This window comes from Anas acuta, chromosome 11, assembly GCF_963932015.1.
Source record: "Anas acuta chromosome 11, bAnaAcu1.1, whole genome shotgun sequence".
In the NCBI taxonomy this organism is placed as follows: Eukaryota; Metazoa; Chordata; class Aves; order Anseriformes; family Anatidae; genus Anas; species Anas acuta.
In genome coordinates this window covers 7,678,630-7,701,894 of record NC_088989.1, presented here as the reverse complement: position 1 = coordinate 7,701,894, position 23,265 = coordinate 7,678,630, and the positions used below count along the sequence as shown (strand labels likewise).

Here is a 23,265-nt window from a genome sequence, read left to right as displayed (position 1 = left end):
CCTTCTGCAGGGGCCATGCTGGGCACGAGCCAATTCCCATCCAGCAGAGTTTACAGTCGCAGTCACAGAACGGCTCGGGTTGGAGGGGACCTCAAAGATCACCTAGCTCCAAGCCCCTGCCATAGGGTTTGTCCCTGTGGATTCCCAGTTACATCTGATTTAATGCTATCCATGAGCATTTACTCCTTTTCCAGCAGGACTTTATTCGACCCATTTCTTTTTCCTCTGCTCACCCTGCTAGCAGCCCTACATAACCCTTCTGAGCAGCCTCCTCGAGCCTGCCCAGGACGTGACCCACCCCGACAGTTTTATCATTAACCATTCTTATGAACTCTCCATCTCTGAACAGCAGCGATTTGCTCCTGATTCATGCCTGGCATCCAACAATTTCATGCAACAATGAAAAGAGATCCCCTTCTGCTGTGGCAAGCTGGTGCAGCACAAAGCCCGTCAGAGACAGTCGTGCTTGCCCGGCTGCCCTTGCACCCTGTGCCACCCTGCCCTGAGCCAGCGGGTGCCTCTGTCACCACCCCAGCTCCCCAAGGCCACTATCTGGAGGACTACAGCCTCACTGTGGGCCTGAACATTACAATTACGGTGTTTTTGCTGGTATATTTGGGAAAAAATTGGGTTTTGTCGTTGTTGCTCATTGATACTGCTTACGGTTTTTGACATCCAAGGGATGAAACTGTGACTGGCATTACAATAGGGAAGTTTGATGATCCCAATTATCTCCTCAAATGTGTCTTTGGCTCTTTGCAGCCACAGAAATAAAATTTCTACCAGCTGCCAGGCACTCCCGGCTGTTTTGCAATCGCCATACATGACGGCAGAACAGACCAGGCAGTGACCCTGAGCAGCCGCCGATGTCAGGGGTAAGGAAAAGGACCGGGAGGCGCAGGGCTGGCAGCAGGGAAGCCGGGAAGGGGCATGGCTGCATGCTGGCAGGCAGCAGCAGGCTCCAGCGGTGCCTCCAGCAGCCAAGCCGCCTCCTCTCCCTTTCGAGGACCACGCTGTCAGCAGGACTTCCCGAGGGAAGCCGTGGTACCCACCTCGATGGAACTGCGCCGGCCTCCTCGTAACACTGCAGATGTTAACGGGACCAGATGCTGCTGGGTACTTGCAAGCCATCACCATCACCTATTATGGATCTTTGATAGCGTATAACCCCATATTTATAGTGTTTTGCTCTTCTGCTAATATAACCTGTATTGCCCTCTCCAGCTCCGTTGGCCCCAAGCAGGTCCAAACCATGCTGCTCTCTCTCCCCGGCCCTGACGGCTGCTCTCCTCCACCAAGTTATTCTGGAATCACTCAGGCAGTGGCAGGCACAGCTCCTTCAGCTGATTTACACTCAATTGCTGTTTAACCGTCTGAGCACGACTGTCCCCAGCCAAAATCTACTGTTAGGAAGAAAAAGGCCAATGGAAGAGAAAATACACAAGCAGAAAGGTGAAAGAAGAACTGAATTACAAAGCGACAGAAAAGACCGCTTCGTTTTTAGCACTTTCAAGAATCTGTATATGCACAGAGAAGAAACACAGGGAACGAGACTCCGAGCCACAAGGAGACAGCAGGTACGGTGATGAAGAAGCATTGCTGATATGCTCCATGTGTCAGAAATAAAGGAGACCAGGTTTTAAACTGAATTAAAAACACATTAAATGCTGTGATTGGCAAATAATATTCTCATCCAACAGCCCTCACCGATTTAATTAACATGTCAATAATTTCTCTGTGAAACTGCATCCCTGTTTTGCAGCTATTTTTCATCAGTTCAGGTCTCAGCTCTGCACACAGGCACGCAGGACTCCTGGAAATGGAAGTCAAGCTCACTGCCTGCAGTTATTTCACCAATGTTACAAAGTGTGAGCCTGCCAGCACACCAGCAGAAATGCCAGCAGGATAAATGACTGGTGTCAAGAGCAAAAAAGAGCCCATTTCATTGCTCCACTGCTACAACTTTCTATGTTAAACCACGCACGAGACTTTCTCCCTGCCGGCTCTGAACTTAGCGAGGTCACTAATGAAGCTGGGTAGGTTTGAAAAAACTTCCCCAAAAGCCAAGGGCTCACGGCCCTTAGCCTGGGAACGAGGAACCTCTTGACTGATGCTCCCCTGCAGTGGAACAAGAGCCGAGGCGCGCACACAGCCTGCGGTTAATGCCTCCCTCCGGCATCCTGCCGGCAAGCCGCCTCCTGCTGAGATCCCCCAGCCTTGTTCGTGACCCTGTGTTTTGCTTTCTGTGCCCTGTGTTTTACCTTTGTCATGTTGACGCTCTGAGCAAAATACTGACACCGTAGATCTTGCCTGGTTTCCTTTCCTAAGGACTTAACGACAACTGGAGATCACTGGTCTGCAGAATTACTGCTGTTCCCAGCACAGCTGCAAGCAAGGTTGAAGTTGGTCAGGATACAGAAAAGAGCATGGGACACGCTCAGCACATGGCAGAACAAGCAGGCACATTTAACCAGACTCAGCAGGGCTTTGGACAAAGTCTGTGTGCTTCTCAATGGGTCACTGTCCTTCCGCTGTTATTACTTCCTCCACAGCACCTTTCTTCATGGCAAGCCTCACTCAGCTGGCAGTGTGCAGAAAAGGACAGCAAAATTACACATCTGCACCATGATTCTCTGTGTTGGGGGACTTGCCTCTGATTTGTGCTGGCCCTCTGCAGGTTAAGGTGGGAGCACACACGGGCGAGCACTGCAGCTCGGTGCCCAGGAGCTCGGAAAGCGCCCATGCATGGTTGTGGTGGGAGCTCGGTCACACAGAGACACCAGAGCGCCTGACACAAGCTGACTGCAGTGACTTTTGCACAAAGGCTTCACAGCTGAATGACAAAAAAGATTGTGCCATCACCACGGCCCTTCCCATCCCCTTATTGCCATCTATTTCTGAGATGGAAGTATTGGACCAAAGGCTACAGCACACGGAAAATCCGCGATCATTCTGGGTAGGAGGCATCACTGCCCTGCATTATGCACCAAAATCTGTGCCACGGAGGCCTGCACAGTTTTATAGGGTATTATTAGGGCTGCCTTCTCAATGCACGAGAGGCTGCATTTTAATGTCTTGCATCCAATTCCCCATTGAGCTCACACTCTGTTTTCTCACAAAATGAGCAGAATCAGATGTTCCAGAAAAACATAGTATATTGAGTTTGAAAACTCAGCACTGAAAGAGAGGTAAAGAAAAGCTTACATAAGTTGTGTTCCCTGTGGGTAGGGATATTGACAGTGAGCCTTTGAAATGCATGAAATCTAGTTTGTTGATCATTTCCCAATTTGTAGTCAGCTCAGTGGGAACAAATATAAGCCTATTTAGATATCTTTTTGAAGAAATCCTTGGCATCTCATTTCTCTTAAGCAGTATACCTGTCCTCTATTTTTAACTCGCGCCTTTTGTTGGATGCAGAGGGGTAGGTTAACCTCGCAGTGCTTTATATTCCTGCAGTTCTTTCTGTGGTTGGATCTGATTTCCAAAGTTTCCCTTGAATTAAAATGCCATTGACCATCACATCGCAAGTTGTGTCGTCAAGTGTTTGTCAAGGAGCACAGACACGCTGGTAGTCTGAAGCCTGAAATGCAGAGAGGGGAGGACAGGACTGGTGACTAACTGGTATTTAATATTCCTCTCGTCTGTAATACTGCAAAGTGGAAGAGGCAGCCATGGAGAAACTATTTCTCTCAGAAATGAGGATTAGAGAAAACTCAGTAAAATATTAATACGGAACTTTCAAAATATTCACTTAGGAGATGATGTATGTCACAAGAATGATCGCTCTATTTAAGACAATAAAAAGAGAATTAAGAGTAGCGTGAGACACTAGGCTAGCACAGCTCGGAGAAAACCAGGCTTGAATCTCAGAAAAGCTATTCCTGGTGGAAACAAAGACCCTGCAGCTGTGGTGCCAGCCTCCTGTGCAGCCACGTTGAACCACTGCTACACACCACTTCTGCTCAAGAGAAAGGCATTGAAAGTTCCCCGTGAAAGGAACAGGATTTCAGTGATAAAATATGTGTGTGAGGGCTGAAAGAGCTGCAGAGCACTCAGGTTTTCATGGGGACTTCAAATTAAAGTCCTGCGAGCAAAATTAAATTCCAGCCGCTGCATTGTGTTTCAGTTGAAGGGAAGAGAAGGAGGCATTAACACGGTGCCAGGTCGTGCACCAGTTATGTCTTATTAAGTATTCCTGCCTTCCTCGAGATAAGCATCACATATGGGTTCCTTTGCAGTTAGCAGTTAGTTGCTTGAAGAGAGATAGGTCTGGATAACACCCCTTCTGTCTCCGAGGGCCTCCTGGGCTGATTGACAGCAACATGTACCGCAGGCAACAAATACTGCTAAAATAAAAACGAGATTACTTTCTCTGAAGGGGGCCACTGGGGTCACTTCTTTGTCACGTCTTCTGCTCGCCATCACTGGTGGAGGGAAAGACAAAGAGGAGGGGTGATGCTTTTCTTTCCTAATAAAACACAGGACTTGCTGAGGCACTGGATTTTATTTCTGATGGCTTGCACTGAATTCAAAGTTAGGGCAACAAGAGATTGCTTGAAATAAACGTGGTATTTTGAGAGTTGAATCCCACCTCCGGGAACCACATGGAAGCCTAGCTCAGAATCTGCCCTACAGCTCCTCTCAGTTAGAGTTAAGGCTGCTTTCGGAGAGATCAGCAATAAAATGCCTACTTTTTATTAGCCACCTTTGGCTACCATACCCCAGCGATGGACAGCATTTGGTTTAGCTTCACCGTGGGCAGACCCACCAGATGCTTTGATGCTGTGCAGTGGCAATGTGTCCTATGAGATCATTGGGGTTTTCGGTGCGAAGAGCCTGCCCTGAATTCAGCAATTGCTCCATTTGCTTCCCCACTTCTCATCAGTACTTTCCTCTCTGCTTATACAAAGGGAACACCTCTGCAATTTCTATTTTGTGCCATCCCAAATCTTCTCTCCAACAAAACGCTTTCAAGCTATATTTCCCTTACATTGCCGCATTTAATGATGCTCAAGAATTTTTCTTATTTCATTAGCTCCTGCAAAACATTCCCCAGTGCTTCAGCATCACCGTCTGCCCGGCTGTGCCAGAGATGTTCTGTCCATCTCCCTGACTGCTGGCGGGCTCTGATCTGCTCCCGTAACAAAGCTGAGGGTGGAAGCAGCCAGGCACCAGCAGAGGCAGAAGACACCAGCATCAGCAGATCAGCACACCAGCAGCTACCGGGCGCTCTCGGTTCAGCCCTTTGGGCTTTTTCCCAGTTGGTCCTACCTGGTGCCAGGAATCTGCCGCTCAGCTTACTTCTGCCCAAGCACGAGGTGGTGGCAGGGACTCAGAATTGTATTAACAAATACCCATGTGAAATGAGGCTCCTGATCCGATGAAATAAATAAATCTGGCTGAGAAGCAGAAAAGTCATGCCAACAACTAGATTTTCCGTGAAAGAAGAGAATTAGCAGTGCCTAAACAGAGGGGTTAAGGTAGATTGAAAATGTCAAGTCATTGATATTTTATAAGGTAACCATGGTTATTTTTTACTCATTCCTTTGCAGCATGAATGCAGATGATGAAAAGTATTCATGGGCCAAATGAAAGAAAAAACTGAAGAGAGATCTTGATGGTAATTTAAACCTTAAAATGCGGAAATTAATCAGTCCACAAAGACAATGAAGAGCACTCAGCTGATGCTGCACCACAAAACCCCCCTCACTGAACAGAAGAATAAGAACCATTTCACAAAGGATGAACATCTTGAAAATCATCCTGGCTTTAGCCCTAACGTACCTGCAGGGATCAATATTGCTGAGCAAGATAGATCTGGTCTGATGCGTGAAGTTGCCCGTGCAGCCCTCTGGATAAAGCACACCAGTTTCTAATTTAATTTGTAGAGGCTGCAGGAAAAGCAGAGCAGCACTGGTTGTGGCCTGCTGCAGCCCCTCGGTGTGGGGTATGGGAAATGGCAAGGATGCCCAATTAACGAAGTGCTCTATTAAGCAAACCTAAAGAGAACTTGGGCTCGGATGAGTCCCTGTAGGTTTCTTCAGCAAATCAGGAATTAAATTCATCTCCAGAACCCCACGGCGGAGGGGTTCCCAGCAGCCAAAACGTTTTGCATGACAGCAGAGAGCAGAAACGAGAGGCTGTTCCTCCAGCCCAGAACCTGCCTGGATGCTGAAACCTTTCCCTTCCCTTAAGCCACATGCCCCAGCAAGCTGCCCCTGACTGCTGGTGGAACTGGTGACCCCTGGCTAGGCTGCTGAGAGGCATCCTCTCCCCTAAGCCAGAGGGGAGGCTGGCAGGAGGTAGCGTGGGAAGGACGGGGTGCAGGATGAGTCTCCAGTCTGATATCCATCTCTGGTCAGCGTTACAAGCGAGTGACTTACTCCTCGTCTGCGTGTCTTTCTCTGCTGTTGCATGACGTGATAATTTCTCTGCTGAACATCTGCTCTTTGGACGCACACCCTAGTCTGGCTTCTGTAAAGGGGCTGTAAAACCAGAAGTTGTCCGTAGTAGGGCCAGAACTTCAAGTTCCTAGTGCACAAAAACATACATTCCCAACTGGCAGCTAACAGGGTTAAAACACCCTCTGATTAAATGAAAGCATCTTTAATTAGTTTAATTGACCATGCCTCAGCCAAGACCATCTGCTCAGCAGCATTTGCCTGCTCTTTGCAGGAGCGATTGATCAGCCATAGCTACAGCATACAGCATTCGGCTGCATCAGATTTATTTTGTTTAATAGAAGAGCTAATTTGCTTTAAATTTAATTACAGGGGCCAAGATTGCTCTCTAAGTCCATACCAGCACAGCACATAAGCTGTCCTACAGCTAGTGAGCGCACACAAGTGTCCCTACACGTCCTGCACAAACCCGACACCCGGTGCCGAAAGCTCGGCGGCGCGGTTCCACCCGGACAAAGGCTGATTCCTGCATTTTCCTCCCCAAAAGGCAGGGGCAACATGGCACACACCAGCGGGCTGGCAGCATTGCCCCTGCTGCCACCACGTGCCTCCCCAGCCTGCATTACCCCTTCCTCCCAGCATCTTTTTTTTTCCCTCCTGTGCAAACGTAGCTCAAAATACCGCTGAGCCGATGAAGGAGGGCAATTCCCCTCTCCCTGAATCTCTGCGTGGACCTGCACGGCGTTATTGTGAAGGGGGGAAAATAGCACTCACTTCCCAGCCCTTTTTCCCTTCCTCAATTTCCCACCCGGTGCTAAATCACGGCCGTCTTTAGGAGACACTCGAGCGCTGACAGGCATGCTGCGGCTGCCACGGGCTGCTACAAGAGTAATTACAACCCTGCAGAAGGCTCCGGGCTGCCATTTCCGTTTCCATGGAAATAAATACTGAATTACTGAAAACAGAGTATGATGCTTTATGGATTTGGAGGCTTTTGATCATCCTGAAACCACCTCAGCCCGTTTTTGTTGGCGGTGGCTTTGTTCTAGGGGAGGGGCGGGTAACGTTCTCGGCGTGGAAATTGGTGGAGAGCCCAAAAGGTGTTTTGGAGGAGAGAAAAGGGTGGAAATAAAAAAGCAAGGAGCTCCGGATGATGCTCTGGGGCTGGCACAGAGCATAGAGATGCTGGACAAAGCCTCCCTTCACCTGCAGCAGCCAGGTCCCCAGCCCAGGGAGCCCTCAGGGGCTGGTGGCCGGCAGGGTCCACAGCTGCTGGTGGCCATTTCACTGGCTCGGAGCTTCAGGATTAAGCTAGAATCAAACAGAATCACTTTTTGTTCATCAAAAATGATACACAGGGAGCAGAGGAGAATGATCTGATTCTAAAAATCCCCGGACTAAAGAGGCAGCGGCATGGGGACAGGTAACTCCATGCTGGGTGCGATGACCCTGGGCTCGGTTCTCATAGCCAGGCGCAGCTGGGAATTTTTCATCAGATTAAAAAAAAACACAGCCTTGGCTTTGGGAGGATCCACACAAACCAAACTCTGATTTTGAGGTCAGCTTAACCTTCATCCCACTGTCCGAGCCGTTACAGTGTCTCACGGGAGTTTCTGTCATTCCTTGTTCCAGCCCTGGACCAAACCGGACCGCGTCCCCCAGGTACCACCAGAGCATCTCTGCAAATAATTACAGCCTCTGGGGCTCAACACACCACTGGGAATTGGGTTCAGGAAAGCCACCTGAACTGCAGAGATGAAAGAGAGGCAGCAGGTGAGATACCACCGTAGTGAATTACCTCTAATACTGAACTGAGCTACAATCCAGCATTTGATTCAGGACAAAAATTGTAAATATCTTTTCTATTAGCAGCTCTGAAACCATTTTTTTTTTTTTTTGGCAAGGGAGCTTTCCCCTTTGTGAGAAATGTCAGCCTTTGGACACAGCATCCAAAGTCAGCTGCAAAAGTAAATGTCAATACAGTGAATTCCAGTTTTAAACCGGCTCTGCTTGGCGAGATTTGGGTTGCAAAGTTTCCTAGCTAAACCCACAGGTCCTCCAAACTTGCAAAACCAATCGCAGTCATCAGTGGCTTTGATCCCTCCAGGTGATGCAGGGCCTCGGTCTGTACTGTACCATGCACGTGTGTACATTTTGGATGTGTTACCTACAGCCCAGGTAACAGATGGAATAGATGCTGAAAAACGTGACTTTCAACCACGTTACTGCGTCCTATCCAGCAGGTTTGACACGCTTAGATGTACAAACAAGTAGCTAAATCTAAGGGAATTAGATGAAATTGGGAGTTTAGCTCAGACATTTTTCACACTTACCAGGAACACCACAGGACGTGGGACACTTTGGACCCAGGAAGAGAGAAGGCTGAATTTGCAGGCTGGGAATTGAGAGAACCCTGCAGGACCAGCCCGAGGGGGCTTCCTTCCCTTCACAGTACGCCTAAAAGTGACTTTCAAACATGGTATGAGATAGAAAAGTACATCACTGTCCTACAGATGGGGAATAACGAGACCATGGGCTGACTTTCAGAGATGCTGCTGCAATCAGCCATCGGTGGGAGACAGAGGGCTGTGCCCAGGGAGAGCTGACTGCAAGGACTCAAGTCAGGAATTGCCCAGCACCTTAAAATAAATAAATAAATAAATCTCTCCTGTATGACTCTTCCTGCGGAGCAGAAAAGCTAAACTCAAGCCTTGTCAATGGGTTCTGGGACCAGAAACCCAAGGCTCAACACCCTTCTCCCTCCAGCACAGCAAAGGGGCCGGCGGGCACAGGCAGGGATGCTCAGCTCCCTCGCTGCCTCCAGCGGAGCAGAAACACCCATCCACACGGCATCTATTATACACAAGTCAAAAACACAACAACGAGTGAAACCACGTTCACATCTCTGCATTATTTAAAATGCTCCAGTCATAGGCTGTGCGTAACAGCACTGCAATCTCCCACACCATCCTAGTACAGCACCAGTCCCATCTTTGTTTCCTAAGGGCCTTTCCAGGCACATCAATCCCTTCTGCTATCTCAGATCCTGCTGCATCACCACTATCGCATTAACGATACGCTTATCTCATTCCACCTGAGGATATTGTATTAAAAAAAAAAATCCCTTTAGGAGTCATCATCCTCCTGCACAAGTAAAGTATTATTTCAGAAGGGAATGAGAACGCAGCCCCGGTGATGCAATCGTTATGCAATTACTGGGTGTGATGTAACGGGAGGGAGAAAAGCTCCCTCCTCCAGGCTGCACGAGAAGTTCAAGCAAGTGTTCAGGGCTCCATTCCTGCTTGTGCTTTGCAAGAGCAGTAACTGGGCGAGGTTTTCTTACCCCTTGCCTTGTTGCCCAGCCCCTGGGGTCTCACTGCATACCACACCAAGGGAGAGGCACCCAGCCAGCCAGCGCCCGCTCCCACCTTGTGCACGTGCTGCCCAGGAGGCTCCGGGTGCATCCAGAGCACCCTTTGCATGGCACAGTCTGGGGAAAACAGACTTTTCCATATCCCTTTAAAAGCTGCTCCCCAGCAGCCAGCAATCTGGAGCCCACACCCAAAGGAGCTGCTGGATGGTGCGTGCTGGGGCTCACCCTGCCTGGGAGCAGGACTGCACGGCCCCAAAGCCAGCACCCATCAGCGGGATAACGGCACAGAGCAGGGGTTTGGCTGAGCCTCAAAGCCAACACCGAGGGGCTCTGGCTGCGGCCCCTCTGCTCCCAGATGGCCAGAGCAACACGAGGATGATGTGCTTTGCTTTCCAGGCCTGGGATTGATAAACTGCACTCACAGCGCCACGCCAACGCCTGTGACAAGCAGCAGCGCTCAGACAGCCTGTCAGGGGAAACACGCCCTCTCCTAATTCTTCCCATAGACAGCAGATGAGCAGAGGTCAAAAAGAAGCACATCTTACACTGCACTGAACCACTGTGGAAAAGTTCATTATTGCCCCCAGATTCGTTTGCAAAGCTTGCTCAGCCTGGGTGCAAAGCCTGCAGCTGGCAGGAGCTACCAGAGCCCTGCTCAAGGGAGGAAAGCAAATGCATCCATCCCAAGGTGTGTACAGGGATGCTGCATGGCTGGGAATGCTATAATGCCAGCATGTCCAGGGAAACACCAGCCAATGTCTTCCTTTTACTTACAGCTTATTCACAAACAGAATATATTTTGTTCTTCGGGAACACGAGAACAGGTGACGGAAGAATCTGTCAAGTTGTTGAGACAAGGATTCAAGTTTTACTTCTAATTAACTCTGATGAGACAAGAGTCAGACCACAGTAATTTCACTCATTAGCCCAACAGTTGTACCCAGCCCGTGTCAGCGTGTCTTCACTGACGGGCTGAAGCAGAACATCATGCTGGAAATCGATGCTGTTTTCAGGTGTTGTGGGCCAGTGCCACGAAGGGCAAAGTGTGGGCTCTGTGCTGCAAGTACCGCTGTATGCTCAGGCTGAGAGGTGTTTGCAAACACACCTGGAAAGGGAGCTCGCTGCTGATTTGCAGGACAGGCTGACGGGCTGGCAGAGGTGCTTACAAAAGAGTGCTTGTCACACAGATAAGGCAAATGAAAATTTATGAAAATTCAAAGCCGGTGGGGAGACAGAGAGAAGCTGGAAGGAAGGCAGACAGAAGCAATTCCCAGTCCTGACACAGCCACAGCACACACGGTGCAAAACCTGGACCCATTCCTCTGCTCCTGACCAAAGCACAGAGCAGCTGCTGGTGCTCTCCTAAGGCTGTGGCTGCAGATCTCAGAGGTCCTTGTGCTCACAGCAAGGGATGAGCATCGTGGGGACCTGCTGCAGGTAACAGTAGGCTCTGGATTTTGCTGGATGCAAAGCCAGACACAAAGATATCATCAGCTTTTTAGCACCAGCTTAGCTGAATAGCAGAGCACAGTGGCCTTATCAGGAGGAAGGGCATCTTACAACACGAGGATCTTCCCCGGATGGGTATAGTTGGCCCAGACGACATAGCCACAGGTAGCACTGAAATAAGGGTCCTCATGGCACAGCGTGCAGTTTCCCTGGGTGCTCACTGCTCCTGCATTCACTTTTATTCCACCAAAGCCCCAGCTCTCCCCAGGCTGAACAGCTGTGTGAACCTGCCTGGCCTCTAAAAAGGCTCCGCGTGAGGTTTTGAAGGACTTTTCTTCCTGGTGATGCACACAGAGAACAGAATGAGGTCTGAGCCATGTGAGGGAGCGAGGCCACGGGGCCCCCATCCCAAAAAATGCCTCCTCCCAAAAAATGCCTCCTCCATCCGCTGGCACTGCCTACCCTGCAGCCTGACGGAGAGCGAGGGGGAGGTGTGCTGAGCCCTGCCTCGTGCAAAGAGCTTCCCCTTCTGCATAGCTAATCCTGCTAGCCAGGTACTGAAAACAGAGCGACTTCCGTGCTAATGCTCACTCCCAACAGAAATTATGTCACTCTCCAGAAGCTTAAATTACAGGTTTGCTGCCTCTGAGCATTAGAAAAGCCCCAGAATTAAATCCTGTGCTACCAGAGTACAACCAGGACCTACGGCAGGGAATGTGTTGCTTGATGCAACAGGGCAACCTGTGGGGAGCAGCCAGTACAAATTGCCACTGGGTTCAGGGTGGCAGCCAGAAAGGCTTTCATAAGCAGAGATCACCTACAGAGCAGCGCGGCAATGATTAAACACTGGTTTCTGCATCCCTGGGAACCATAAAGCGAGAGGGTAGGATCACACGGGCTCACACAAAACCGCCCGAGTTCCTTAGCTGAGCGTAGGTCAAGGGAGGATGAGAGAGCGAGGCCTCGGGTGGCTATCAGGTAAAGGAAACAACAACTGCAGAACTGACTCAGCCCTCAATCGACGCTTTGGGTTTTAAAGAAGTCCTCCATCATGGGATGGAGGCACAAAATCTGGTTTGTAAACAGGATTTATGAGGGCTGATGCAGTCCTCGCTGCCGCCTTTGCCACGAAGATGCCTTAGTCAGGGATGTTTATTATCCTCTCCCCACTCTGCCATAAAGGACTGCCATGAAGAAGAACAAATATAAGATAATGAAGCTCTTTACAGGATAAAAAACAAATCCAAAACAATTCTGTATCTCTTGAAAAAAAAAATTGGGAATGTCTAGACAGAAGGAAGACAGAATTGGTCTCAAATGTATTAATTCCAGTAAGAAGCTGTACCCCTTAATTCAGGGGAAGATACTGAAGTCTGCTGCTCCTCAGAAGACTTTCCCCATCATTACCTCACGCTCCCCATGCCTCTGGCATCCTTTATCCCGCCTGTGATATTTATAACCGAGAGCAGGGGACTGAGATTTGGGTCATGGTCAGAGCTGCGGGCATTGCAAGGTGCCCCAGCCCAGTGCCCCTGGGGAACTGGGCCTCCCTGGGAGAAATGAAGAAAGGAATGGGAGAGGTTTTCATCAGTCTGGGAGCTCTGCAACCAGAGCAGACCTGAGGCGGTAGAGATTTGGGATGCTCTTTGCTTTGAGAAGTGACAACCATGGGAACAGAGGTGCCAGCCCGCAGGCCCTCTCTGCTTCCCCTCTCCCCTAAATAAGCAAGTTAGCATAAGACTTTCACTCTCAGGGCATCTTCAAACCCATCTCAACAACTCTATGGGATTTCAGGAAAGAAAACTTCATAAAGACTGTCTGAAATAGCTACAGAGAACCTGAGGCAGCCAGCCAAGAGAAAAACACAAGAGAAAGAAGCTCACTTGGGTAGCCAGAACAGAATCGACAGTGCACAAAAATCCCTCTGTGAACCCAAACCCTCTTCTCCTTGATGGACCTTGGGGAAGTTTCCTCAAAAACCACCAGGTCAGGCCCAGGGTTCCCAGTCTGTAACAGCAGTATTTTCCAGCAGCAACTGCCCCAAGCAGCCCCCTTCCATGCCCACCCAGCCTAGGGGAGGCCCTTACCTGACAAGCGTTGTAGAGCAGCTGATGCTCGAACTTCTTGATCCCCAGAATGTTCTGGAACATCTCGTAGAGCTGCTCCTTGCTGAGGATGAGCTCGGAGGCCGCGCTCGCCGTCATCCTGGCCTGCTGCTTGCGGGGATCCTCCTCGCCACGGTAAATGGCGTCGAACTTGGCCATCCAGGAGCTGAGCACCGTCTCCTTGCTGAGGCCGTCGATTTCAGGCAGGCTGCGCACCCTCTTCTCGATGTGCTTCTTGAAGACCTCTCGGGAGTCGTTCGCCGAGCACCCTCCGCTCTGCACCATCCTCGCCACGCGGTCGCTTTTCAAGAAGACCTGGAGCAAAAGGGGTGACTTAAAATGGTGTCGCTTAAAAAAATAAATCCCCCTCCTCACTGCAGAAGCAGCAAAAATTGGGTTTCGCTGCCGGGAAAAGCGCTACCTCATCACCAGGGCGCTTTCCCACTCAGCAACCAGATGTTGCCAGGCTGACAGAGGCTTCATCCGCACTTTGGGAAGCGTAATGAAATCAGGTGAAGCTTCTGCTTTGTGTCTGCTAAAATGGACACGCTGTGATGCAATTAAGACTTCGCACAATGTTACGGTCACACTTTGCCAGATACATAAATGCCCTTTGGGAAAGCAGGATTATATTTTGTTCTAGCAAATGTTTTAATAAGAAAGTTACCGTATAACAACATCCACCTGGCCAAATGCTGCCCTGTCACAGGGAGCCCCGTCAGCCTACTCAAGCTAACAGCATCGCATTGATCCACAGTGCCAGGCACAGGAGAGACCTCTGACATAAGGACCAGACTTCTATTTAACAACTCAACTGGAGGAGATCTTTGCAGACCGCCCGGCTGTTACAAGATGAGAGGAATAAATTAATTAGTCTAGTGTCAATGTTACCTTCAGTTAAATAATGTGCCCAAAGCTTCTCTCATTCCCTGGTCCTTCCAAGCCAGGCAATCAGCACTGGAAGAGCACCAACAAACCCCCAGAAGGACAGGGATGAACTGCCCGGTCTCTGCACGCTGCAGGTGAACATCAAGACAACTCAGATCATCACAAGGCACACAGCATGTGGCACGGCCACAGGTGGAGGAGGCCAAATCCATCCCAGCGCTGCTGAAGCAGCACAGGATGGGTCAGGGCAGCTGCAGGCTCCCTGGGGAGGCTGTGCAGAGGGAACTGCCTGCCAGGCACAGGATGCTGACAGCAGGAGGCAGGGAGAAGGCATTCGGTGGAGGTGCTCTTTCTGCTGTGAGAACAGCAGAAGGGTCGAGACATAAAAGGGCCCTGCAGAGCAGGTGATCCCACGGGAACAACGGAGAGCCAAAGGATGAGAGAGGGACAGGGGGGTATTGTGTTGGCTCTCCTCTCCCAAGCCCTGAACAGAGAAGAGCAATCAATGCCTAGCAAGAAGCGCTGTTTTATTAATGATGCTGAGAACTGATGAATGCGGCTGGCTGGAAGAAGCTGTGCCAGCACAGGGGTGGATCTGTCGGCTCTCAATAATTAAAGAGTTCAAGGATGACCTAAGGACATGGTAGATTTTTACACCACTCAGCAACATGGCACTCCGTGTTCCCGGATGCTTTCTGGGAACTTATTTAAGACCAACAATCCTATGTTTACCCCTCGATAGGAGACTTAACTGGGGAACATGGCCATGCAAACATGTTCAGGGCAAGAGCTTCAAACACATCCCTGACCTAGCAGGTCATCTTTACCTTTTTCTTTCTCCAACAACAAAAAAAAATAATTCCCTAGGCAATATTTGAAGAGAAGAGATCCTATCCTGCACTGATATCCTGAACAGAGATGTTCAGTTTCAGCTGAGAAAAAAACAAAACCAAAACCAAGTTCTGGTATTTTCCAAGCCCGAGGCTCATCGTGCAGCTTCATAAGTCTGTACCTAAACACAGATTTCTAGATAGCATCCATCGAAGGGACAGGTACTTGCACAGAGCTCTGGTGCTGAGCAAGACATATGCAGCCATGCTACAACTGCACGCAAGCTGGAAGTAAACTGTTGTAAATGAAAGGAAACTGAGAGTTAAAAAGAAGTAAAAGTTGCACTAGGGGACAGAGCGATGCATCATGCTTTCTGTGGCCTGCATTAAGTAGGACAATGCCAGTGAAGTGTCCTGTTGAGCTTAAAAGGGACAGTTTGCAGACATCTAGTTCTGATCAGCTGTTCTTTCTAAGTTTGATTACTTGATGTAATTACATAGCATAGGACTTCTGGAGCTGGTCAGGACATGCTTTTAGCCAGGGCCACCAGGGAAACGGAACGTATTTTGTCTGTTTTTAAGCAGTTTCATTTTCCTGCCCAATAACCTTATCTAAACAGATTATGCTGCTCTTATATCCTAAAGTGCAGCTCACGCCATCTTGAAAACTTTCTCTAAGAGCATCTGCTCAGCGAAGCCGTGATAAAATGATGATCCCTTGGCAATTTCTTTTCTGATAAGAGATGTAAATTACTCGCAGCTTCCTTCCTGTACAGAGAATGATGGAGCAGTAACTATTAGGCCAGTTTAATAGAGTTAATCCAGGGATAATTTGTGCTTTCCTAACACAGAAGCAGCTGTTACCATTTTTTGTTGTTGTTTTAGAGTTAAAATTCTCTTCAGTTTCAGTATCTGATTTTGGCTCTCTCTTAGATCCCACTTCCACGGAAATATTTTATGGAGACAATTCAAAATCTTCACCTTTTATGACAGAATAGCTCTAGGGAGAAAGAAAAATGGTTTGCAGAAAGGCTAGCAAAAAAAATAATAAGCAGTGCTTCTCATACAAATTACAAGCACTGATTTCCTTCAAAAACAGAAGCACTTTCCTTCTGAGAAAAGATCTGAAAGGCAGCATTAAGGGCTGCATACAAAGAGGTGAAAAAAGACAGACAGACATAATTATTCTTCTGCACAATTATGAAGGATGTTTCACATTATTTGGTGCCATCTAGTTTTTGTAGATGTACATCCCTGTTTCTCCCCCTTTGCTTTAGAGCACTTGTACGTGCATGCAAAGACTTAACAAAAAGAAAAGACTTTTGCTGAAAATCTCAAAATCTATTTGACACAACACAAAAGCTTCAGCAAGAACTGAATATGCTGCCCATTTTTAATTGGTGTTTTTCATAGAGAGCGCACGACATTTATTTTCACATTGCGCTATCTTTCCTGTTTTTAAGTAGGCTGTTTAAAACATCAGGAAGGTATTTTTCAGCTTAAAAGGACAATCTTCTCCATAGACAAGCTATGACAAGCTACAACACAGAGAATGGGGTTGCCACTGTTGCCTTATGGATGACGCATCTCCAAATGCTCAACCTTACAAACCTTGTGATGTATCAGACATCAAACAGGAAAAGCCTTGCACTTGCCTTTTGTTTGTGCTTTGTTGACAAAGAATCCATCAGTTCAACATTTGACCCAGTCTGTGGGTAGAGGCGAGACCAGTGATTCACATGCATAGTGAAATCATCTCTCCTTACCTCATAGTAGCTCTGGACAGCGTTTATAAAGGCTTCATCTGCCACAATCTGGGTTTCTCCGTTGAGAAAGGCCTGGAAACGATCTTTGATTGTCTGGAGCTGCTGCTTACTTATCTGCAAAACATGCCAAAAGGACAAGATTAGTCAAGAAAGGTTTGTGTATGAGGAAAGAACAAATGAGTTCTTCAACAATATCTTATCAGCATGCTTATGGTGCGCATTTTTGCTCTCCTTTGAGGAGAGCAGCGACAAGTGAGGAATCATCCGTGTGTCCATACACCTGTGTACTCTTCGTCTTGTTCATTTAAGAATCATGAGCACCAAAATCGTCCTGAACATCATTTCTAAACAACTCTGCCACCACAAAATGCATACAAGTTACTACTTCAGTACTCTGAAGTCAAAAGCAGACCATTGTGTGTGTGCTTGGAAAAGCGTAAATATTTCACTGCAGTATTTTCCCCAGTTACCATCTCCTCCCCTTTCAGGAGATGAGGTTTAATCTCTGACCTGGAAGCCCTGCAATTTGGCTGCAAAAGACAGCACTCATCAGCACTCTGGGGTCTTGGCCTTTACTCTTGTGTTTTTTTTTGTTTGCTCATTTCTACTGGCTTGTCATGTAGGAAACCCCCTTCAAAACCAACGGTGAAAGAATTTAATGCCATTTAGTGCCAATTCAAGGGCAAACCTGCTCTCCTTATCCAAGCGAGGACTTTCTTTACTGCTCAGAACAGTTTCTGTCCAGCACGCAGCTGGTACAACTCACAAGACAGTTCTAATTTTGGCACAACGACACCAACAGAAGGTTTACAGAGGTTTTTTTTCAGCCTTATAAGATAACATGCTATTATTTTGCCAATTTATCTGCTGGTTTAAAAACAGATACAGTAAAAAAAAAAAAAAAAGAAAAAAGGAAAAAAAAAAAAAAGCTTTTTTAGCTTGTTGCACACAAAGCCACAGCAGGTATGTAAGCCATGTACCAGCACTCCCAGCACAACCTCTTGAGATGCAGCTAACGCTCGTGCTGAAGAGCTGCAGGGATTTAGCTGTAGTTGCATCAGCTTTACTACATGGCTACTTCAGGCTTGACAATAAGAATTAACTTAGACAAAAGAGAAGGAACCAAACAAGATGTATATGTGACAACTTCGAACTGAAAGGAAAAAGAGCACAGCTAAAATCAGAACAATTATTTACTAATGACCAAAAGGTGTAGAAAAGGGTAAAAGGAGTGTTTTTTTCCTCACTTGTATGCCAGCAGAAGGAACAAGCCCATTAAAATGAAAGAAAAAAAATAATAATGGCTTTAATTGTCCAAACGGCTTTGAATAAAGTATTAAAAACTACAGAGCTCTAAATGACTAGAGCATAATGAAGCCTGGTAAACACCACTAGTGATGAAAAGCAGGAGAGGGACCACTTGGCAAACGCACCGATAAATAGCACTAGATCGAGACGATGCGCCATGCGGGGCATTTAGGGACCGTGGCAACGAACACCACGCATGCTGATAATTAATTCTGCAACCCCACGCTGAGGAGGGTTAGTGAGCAATGGCAATTTGATGCGATAATCTGGGATTAGTTTATCCTGGCACTTATGGAGAGGTGTTCATCAAAGTGACATAAAGCAAGACTCAGTATGCTCTGCTGCAAAAACATGGAACAGCCTTTGCTGCCCTGTAGGAGCTGGTACTAAGGGTCATTCCTACCCACAAAACAGCAGCCCAGGAAGCACCTGGACTAAATAGGGTCTGACACAAGCAACGAGGCTCAGCAGCACTAGGGCTTGGGCAAGCATCCTCCCTCTAAACCAACCCACCTCGGTCTTGGTCACGGTCTGCAACAAGCCCTGCAGAAAAGCACTGCCAAAAGCCTCCGGCTTTAAGGCTGGCAGGATTTAATTTTTGTATGTAAGAGCATACCTGCCATGTCAGGCACTGAAAACCCTTTGTGGTATTGCCAGGAGCACGATAGACACCACGAGCTCTTGAGCAATGCACACGGCGTCAGATGTAAAACAGGCTCCAAATCCATCTGAGCTGATGGAATTGAAAAGAAAATCGGGCCAGCAATAAGACAAGCCATAAACAATGTAGTGATCAAGTGGGAGATACCTGTGGGAAGGAGTTAGGTCTGTTTTTATTAAGCATTTAATTATCTGGAAGAGGAGAAAATCAGAATGTTAATTAAATGTATTGACGATATTGCATTAGCAACCCTTGTGAATGTCAAGCAGGAACGATGAAAGAAAAGAGGCCGTAAGAAACTAAGAAAAATAGGAAAAGTGCAGGTAACATTGAAGTCAGTGTATTGAGGCACAAGGGAAGATGTACTGAGACCAAAGATTTCCTGAGCTAAGGCTTTTCATAAGAGATTTTTTGACGATGTGCATGACATTTTTATTATTTTTTTCCAGGTTATTTCTCAGGACAACCTCCACAAGACCTTGCGTGTTCAGTTTCCATAATAATATGCAGCAGCAATACTTTCTGCTCCTTCCTCAGTATTGAATGGGTACCTTCAAAACAAATGATGCTTCTTGAAATTCCTAGAAGCTCCCAATACTCATCTCGCACATCAACTCCCGGGGGTGGGGAAATGAATCACCGGGTTTTTCTCTATCAGTGTCATTTGCCTCCTCCTCATCCCAAGCTCTAGGCAGATATTTTCCACATCCGTGGCAAAGAAAAGCCTCTCTGAGCACACCTTGCGTGCAGCATGGACTGCTCCATGGCTAACGGGACCCTCGGACGTCCATCCCCGCCAGACTCTGAAACAGCACTCGTGTATTGATCTGTGTCCCGTCACTGTTAGGGATGTTAGCGAGAACGTCAATTCCAGCCAGAATTAAATTGCTTTCATGCTAAATTTAGTTTCTGCAGCACTTTCTGTTGCAGCAAGTCAGCACAGGAGTGGATGGGGGTAAGACCTGCAGGAAAATAAGCCCTGTCTGACGTGTTCCACATTCAACTTTCTGCCCACGCTCCCCCGATCCTCCTGCGTGGGCTGGCAGATTCCCTGTGCAAGAGTTGGTGGAAACCCTTGAACAGCCCTCCGGAGGTGCCACACGCCAGTGCCACCTGCTTGGACCATGCATCTGCTGCTGGGGGAGCTGCTCTGTGGCTGGAGGCTCCCCTGCACTGGCACAGCCCCAGCACCACACCTCAAAGCCCTCGAGCAGGGCCTTCAGGCACAAGCTGTGCCACCAACCCATCCGCAGACTTACAAGGGCACGTCCCTTGAACACTCACCTTGAGGCTGAAGCGCTTTTAATTCTTTATTATTTTAATTCTTACTATTAGAGGCCAAAGACCAGTTAGAAATCCATATACCAGAAGCCAACAGCTTCCACAGATCCAGTAAGACCACGAAGGAGCCAGCACGAAGCCCTTCTCACCTGGCTGCCCTCTGTACCATGCCTTCAAATAGCAGAAAGCAACAGAACGACATCTTCATTGAAGAACAGCAAGACAACATCACAACCACCTGCACCACCTGAGCCAAGAGGTCAAACGCTGCTTGGTTATAGCCTCAACGTGTGTGAGGCTGGTGAGGGCAGAGCCTCCCTGCAGCTGAAACAAATACAAAGCCACGTGCCTTCACCCGGGAGAGACAGAGCCAGCAGTAAGCAGGAGCGCTGTAGTGGCCAGCAGAGATTTATTCTGATCACCCTCCCTCTCTTTTCCAGCCCTCACTGCTTTCCCCACACATTTGCAGTCTGCGACGGCCATCAAAGAAGAAATAGCAGCTGTTTCTGCACATGACAGGAATTGCAGGATGCCCTGCTTGCATAGATTGACTCGGTCCCAAGCGAACTCCCCCAGGTTACTGCTGCAGCGTGGTTATGCAGTACAGGATCTCACAGCCTTTATCTGTCTGAAGCACACGAGTACTTAGGTTGCCAGCCACACACGTGCGTATTAAAAATGCAACGAGTTGAGCCAGTGATGATGAACTCCTGGCGCTGCTATCCGGCAGGGCACCCACGGAGCTCTGGCATCAGCAGGTAAATGCAGGGCTTTTATGAAAACGGTCGGCTGAGATGTTCCCTGTAACAGCATCCGTTCTTGGGAATTGCTCATCAGAGACCAGATGATTGGAGCACCCAAATGCTACTGACTGTCTTGGTCTGACTTTAAAGAAAGAGACACCGTGTGCCCAGCACAACCTGCTGACCTCAGACACGGGGTGGAACAAATCTGGCACGTGCCATGTCCCTAACGTGGTTTTAAGCAAATCAGAGAGACAACTTCTTGAATTTGCTTGGTGCAGACCTCAGCAAATGGCACACCAGCCTCCTCAGGACAAGCGGCGAGCAGCAGCTTGCTTTCTCCGTGTTATTTTTGCACATACTCCATCTGCCTCAGAGCTGAGCACAAACCTGAACGCGGGGAGCCAGGGCACCTTCTCCAGAGCTGTTCCAGCCAGCGAACAGCTGGCATTCAGCACCACGCGTTGTCTCCAGCCTCCTTCGCCTACACCGTGGGAGCACAAGCGTTGCAAAGAGGAGCTGTTTGCAACAGAAAAGTTCCCTGACAAGGAAGTTGCACACGGCAACATGTCCTGTGAATGCACACCCTCCCCAAAAGGCTTTGCTGTCAGAGCACACAACAGGACAGCTCACCAAAGGTCTACAACACACCGTAACACATTACACCTGGATTTGGGGTTTGAACCTCACACTGTGTCAAGGATGGGTGCGAATCAGTCTGAGAGCTGCACGCCTTTGCGCTTTGAAAAGCCTCTGCACTACAACAAGCTCTGCAGATTTTCAGTTTTTTAAAGTGGATTCTCAAATCTGCATGTGCACAGAAACAGTGACTTGCACTCACGGGACAGTTGTCTTGCCAGGCTCTGCATGATAAACAGTATAAAGCATCCAAGAACCGCAGGCAGCACGCCTTGAAAGCTGATGTAAAGGAGAGTTTGATAAGGCTTCATAAAAATCCAGCAGAACTGTACGCCGTGAGCTAGGCACCCACCTGATGAACTCGATGATGGCTTTGTACAAGCGCCTCTGAAACGAGTGTGCCACAGCCCCTGCTGCACAGCAAGGAGCCACAGCTCACCACAACACACTGCTGGCTTCAACACCGGCTGGGGTAAGCATCAAACCACACAACACAGCTCCTCGCTAGTGTTGGTGAGGTGAGATCTGGCCAGTCCAAATCACCCCGAGGACCTGAACCAGCCCCTGTGGACCCAGGTGTTCCTGCATTTACCCGCTGGGTTTTACAGCCTGGGAGCCCTGCGTGCTGCAGGCAGGGTCGGGGTTGGTATCACCCATACCTCGTGAGAAGCAGCTCAGCTGAAGCCTGCAGGTAATTCCCTCTGGAAGCATCTCTGCCTTTTGTCTCGGAGAGATCAGCTTGCAGCACACGACCATGAGCAGCATAAAACTCTTTCTCCTTAGGCCGCCTGCTGTTTGGGTACCACTGCAAGGAGGCATAGTTAGCTGCTCAGCGTGCTGTTGTTCCGGGTTTGGTTTTGTAACATCCAATAAATATTTTATTACTCCTCAGCACCAGGTAATTTAGGAAAGAGCTAAAGCAAGCTTTTGAATGAGCATCCCTCAGCATCGCTGTTTCCGCAGTCAGAAAACTGGGCACGAACTCCAGGCAGGGCAGGAATGTGTTGGGGGGAAACCATCTGGGGGCAGCCCTGTCCTTCTCACAGCACCCCCTGAAGGGGTCAGACCAACCACTTAACCTGGCTGAGCAGCAGGAAGATGCTCAAGAACACATCTGCCACCGCTCTTTTATCACATTTACACAAGCCACTAAATCTCCAAACGCCTCCCCCAACACGTTGCCTCCAGCCTCTCCACCTGCCCTGCACCAATGGTGCCAGCACATCCACAGAGCCCAGGAGAGCAGTGTCTGAGCCTTGTTTCTGTGCCCCTTTCCTCCTCAGAGAGCCCTTTCCACACACTGTATTGTCACTTCAGTTCTGATCCCTTTATAATTAGTTCGCTATCAGGAGCATCACATTCTCTAAATGATTTCTGCTCGCACAGTGACGAGGAGAAGCATCACTCTGAGCTGTAGGTGCTTTACAACATTGCCAAGCTCTGCACAGTCAACTCCGAATCCCACCAGCACCCCAAAAGGCACCCAGGGGCTCAGCAATGGGCACGACAAGGCAGGAACAACCCCAGCGGGCTGCTCTGCAGCAGGAAACCACAGCACGTTCTCCTGGCACTGCTGCTGCTCCCCCTCTGATGGGAGAGGGGACCCCAGGGGGGTGACTCACATCGCCAGCATTTGTCTCCTTAATTGCAAACCCTCCTGGGCAGCCATGGCTGCTCTGCACACTGCTGAACGTCGCCGGCTTTCTGCTGGCCCCGTAAGCGAGTAGCATTAACTGGCGGTCTCGGGGAACTTTTCCCAGCTGCCCAGCGATGCATTTTCCTGTTGTTTCAGAGAAGTTTAATATTTGTTACCGGAGAGCT

The 23,265-nt window shown here is 48.7% G+C and overlaps 1 protein-coding gene across 8 annotated transcripts in view; it reads right to left on the bottom strand.

Annotated features, from left to right (window-relative positions):
- The window catches only part of CADPS (calcium dependent secretion activator), a 196,737-nt gene that overhangs the window by 145,486 nt on the left and 27,986 nt on the right, over positions 1 to 23,265 (bottom strand). For all 8 annotated transcript variants that reach the window (XM_068693992.1, XM_068693991.1, XM_068693997.1 and 5 more), the window contains exons 2-3: positions 16,813 to 16,926; positions 13,311 to 13,643 (exon numbers count right to left, since the gene is read on the bottom strand). In XM_068693992.1, coding sequence (XP_068550093.1) covers positions 13,311 to 13,643; positions 16,813 to 16,926 — 447 coding nt within the window. The remainder of the gene's footprint in view (positions 1 to 13,310; positions 13,644 to 16,812; positions 16,927 to 23,265) is intronic.